The 3,797-nt window shown below is 56.7% G+C and overlaps 1 protein-coding gene across 1 annotated transcript; it reads right to left on the minus strand.

Moving 5' to 3' along the window:
* Positions 1-506: 506 nt before the first annotated feature.
* Positions 507-1,532, minus strand: LOC137375699 (uncharacterized). The gene is made up of 2 exons (XM_068043086.1): positions 1,480-1,532; positions 507-1,191 (listed from the first exon to the last, which is right to left on the minus strand). Exons 1-2 carry the CDS (start codon positions 1,530-1,532, stop codon positions 507-509), a joined length of 738 nt encoding a protein of 245 aa, XP_067899187.1.
* Positions 1,533-3,797: the final 2,265 nt, after the last annotated feature.

Genomic DNA, 3,797 nt, shown 5'->3' on the forward strand with positions numbered 1-3,797 from the left:
GGGGCGGGGTCGGGGTCATGGTTGCTCTGTAAGGGGAGGGGGAGGGGTCTCGGCTGCTCTGTACTGGGGGTTCGGGGTCTTGGTTGCTCTGTAAGGGGACGGTCGGGGTTTCGGTTGCTCTGTAAGTGGGGGGGTCGGGTCTTGTTTGCTCTGTAAGGAGGGCTCGAGCCTTGTTTGCTCTGTAAGGAGGGCTCGGGTCTTGGTTGCTCTGTAAGGTGGGGGTCGGGGTTGCGGTTGCTCTGTAAGGGGGGGGTTTTGGGGTCTTGTTTGCTCTGTAAGTGGGGGTCGGTTCTTGTTTGCTCTGTAAGGGGGGGGGTCGGGTCTTGGTTGCTCTGTAAGTGGGGGGGATCGGGTATTCGGTTGATCTGTAAGGCAGGGGGTTCAGGGTCACGTTTGCTGTGTAAGGGATGGGTCGGGGTCGCATTTGCTCTGTAAAGGGGGGTTGGGTCTTGGTTGCTCTGTAAGGGGGGCTCGGGTATTGGTTGCTCTGTAAAGGGGGGGTTGGGTCAGTTGCTCTGTAAGGGGGGGATCGGGGTCGCAGTTGCTCTGTAAGGGGGGGGGGTCAGGTCTTGGTTGCTCTGTAGGGGGGGCTCGGGTATTGGTTGCTCTGTAAGGGGAGGTCGGGTCGGTTGCTCAGAAAGGGGGGGGGTCAGGTCTTGTTTGCTCTGTAAGGGGGGGTCTGGTCTCGGTTGCTCTGTAAGGTGGGGTCGGGTCTTGGTTGCTCTGTAAGGGGGGCTCGGGTATTGGTTGCTCTGTAAAGGGGGGGTTGGGTCTCGGTTGCTCTGTAAGGGGGGGGTCAGGTCTTGGTTGCTCTGTAAGGGGGGGGTCGGGTCTTGGTTGCTCTGTAAAGGGGGGTCGTGTCTCGGTTGCTCTGTAAGGGAGGGTCGGGTCTTGTTTGCTCTGTAATGGTGGGGGGGTGTCTTGTTTGCTCTGTAAGGAGGGGGTTCGGGTCTCGTTTGCTCTGTAAGGGGGGGATTGGGGTCGCGTTTTCTCTGTAAGGGGTGGTCGGATCTTGTTTGCTCTGTAAGGGGGGGTGTCGGGTCACTGTTGCTCTGGAAGGGGTGGGAAGGTTGTGGTTGCTCTGTAATAGGGTCGGGGTTGGGTCTCGGTTGCTCTGCAAGGTGGGGCTTGGCTTTGTGGGCTGTATTGGGTGACCAAGCTGCTGTGTGAGATGTTTGGTTGCCAGTACTGCTAGATGAGAGGGTTGGCTATTAGCAAGGATGGGGACTGAGGGTCATCAGGGAGTCTGCCAGGAGAATTGTCAAAATCTCAGTTGTCAAGGCAGGGTCGTTTCGGCATCGACTGCGCTCTGTAGGCCCATTGGTCACCTGGCATGGGTCTGTCAGGCATTCTGTACCTCTGGACCCCCATGGCATGATGCGGCACCTCTGATAGAGGGAGGGCCACAAGGCAACTGTACCTGTCCATGAAGCTCCGCGACGAGAGCAGCAGCAGCCAGCCGTGTCAAGCAGTGCTCACCTATGCCAGTGTGCCATACTCAAATCAGCTACCTCCAAATGTCTGAGCACCATTGTCAGCGAAGACTACGGCTCTTCAACTTATATGCCCTGCTGCAGGATGAGTAGCGACTTCTGGGATTTGGGGATCACCCCATACCACTGGTCCTAAAGATCACTGTCTTTGAACTTTTACAAATCTGGATCTTTCCTGGGATTCGTCGTGGACATGTATGTGCCCTCTCAGGCAGCAGCCCACTGCTGTATCAAGGAAGTGACCAATGACCTGTTAAAGAGGGCCGGCGTCCATGTGTGCCATCTCTGGATTCCCCCAGGTGCAAGATGTGATAGACTGCATGCATGTGGTCATCAAGGCTCCAACGGAGCAGCCAGCTGCTTTCATCAACAGGAAGGGCTTCCATTTCAATCAAAGTTCAACAGGTCTGCAGCCACCGAAAACGTTTCCTGCAGATCCCGGGAAGCAACCATGCGCACATATACTTCCACAGTCCCAGGTGCCACAGCTTTCCAGGCCACCTGCTGCCTTTCTGGGATGGTAGGTTTGATGGCGGTGGGGAGGGATTGCGTGGAGAATCGGTGCAGAATTGCCCACCACGGAACCAGATGCCGGGATTCCCGGTTCCTAATCTCCCGGGGGTGGGATAGGCTGACGACAATCTTCCGACCCAGAGGCCAATTAAGAGTCTCTTCCAGCCGCTGCTGCGATCTTACCATCAGTCAGTGCAGGGGGGGGGGGGGGCGCGGGGGGGAAGGTGGAGTGGCGGTGCCTCTGCCGTGCAGGGAGGATACCTTGGAAAATGAGACACCCTCCTTGCAGGCTTGTTGGGGGGGTGGTCCCTCCTTCGTGGACTATTTGTGGCCCACGGAGGATCCCCATCGGGAACCACAGTAGCCCCCAGGACCCCCCCTCACCCTAGACTGAACGCCCACGCCCCCACTTCCTTTCATCAGGGCCTTCCAGACTGGCTCTGGCGACCGCACCTCACCTACCTCTTCTCTGGGGTTCCAAAACTGGGCCTGGGTCCAAGGCATCTGCAGTACCAGCAGTGGCCACTGCTCCTGGTGGTGCTGCCAATACCACTGAACTGCCGGCTCTGTGATTGGCTGACAGCTCTTGGAGGCGGGATCCCAATTCCGATAAAGTCTTTAAAGGGACTGGATCCCACCTCCTTAAACTTTGACCCCAAAAGACTCGAGGCTCACTCCGGGGGTCTGAAAAAATACAGAGGCGGGGTTTCCCTCGACTTTTTGGCCCGGTATTGGGAGCCCCGCCTCCCGCACAAAATCCAGCCCTTTGTGTTTGTCTTTCTCTCCCCTTCTGTGTCTGTCTGTCCGCCCCCAACTCTGTGTCTGTTTCTCTCTCTCGCCCCCTCCTCTCTCTCTGTCTGTTTCTCTCTCCCCCCTCTCTCTGTGTTTGTGTCTCTCTCCCCTCTCTCTGTCCGTCTCTCCCCTCTCCTCTCTCTGTGTCTGTCCCTCTCCCTCTCTCTGTGTCTGTCTCTCTCCCCCCTCCTGTTTCTGTCTGTCCCACTTTCCCTCCTCCTTGTGTCTGTCTCTCCCCTCTCCTCTCTCTGTGTCTGTCCCTCTCCCTCTCTCTGTGTCTGTCTCTCTCCCCCCTCCTGTTTCTGTCTGTCCCACTCTCCCTCCTCTTTGTGTCTGTCTCTCCCCTCTCCTGTCTCTGTATCTGTCTTTCTCTCCCCCACCGCACCACCCCCCCCATCCCAGCCCCCGCCAGGCCTAGGCCACAAACCTTGGGATCACCTTCACTTTAATCAGCATGGTGTCAGGCTGACCACAACTACTGTCCCCATCGTGACCCGCTCCGTTCATTAACCTCCAGGGTCCCACTGCTGGGCCACAGCCAATTGCCACACAGGCACGCGGTGCTCTCTAGGAGTTGTAGTCCCGGAATATGGTTCTGTCCATAGGGACTGAGAACAGAAAAACCACATTTCCCAGCTGGTGCTCACTCACCGAAAACAGCAGGGGCGGCTGATTGTATAAGAAATCTTTGGTGGGCTGGAAGAAATTTCACATTCCTGAAGTTGAAAGCAAATGGCTGAGGGCAAAAACTGTGCAGCAAGGAGGAGGAATGGCCAAGTATAGTTTTCATCCATGGGCCGGATGGAAAACTTTGGGGGGTTGGACTCTGGCCCACAGGCCCTATGTTGGACAGCCCTGCTTTAGAGGATAGCTTAGAGGTGGGATTTGGTGAGCGACCCAAGTACAAGTGACCTGCAGCCAGGGCAGGGGACAAGGGTAGCACAAATGTCAAAGAAATTATATGCATGGAGTCAATGGCAACCTACATCATGGGGAAGC

The sequence above is a fragment of the Heterodontus francisci genome, chromosome 12, assembly GCF_036365525.1.
Source record: "Heterodontus francisci isolate sHetFra1 chromosome 12, sHetFra1.hap1, whole genome shotgun sequence".
Lineage (NCBI taxonomy): Eukaryota > Metazoa > Chordata > Chondrichthyes > Heterodontiformes > Heterodontidae > Heterodontus > Heterodontus francisci.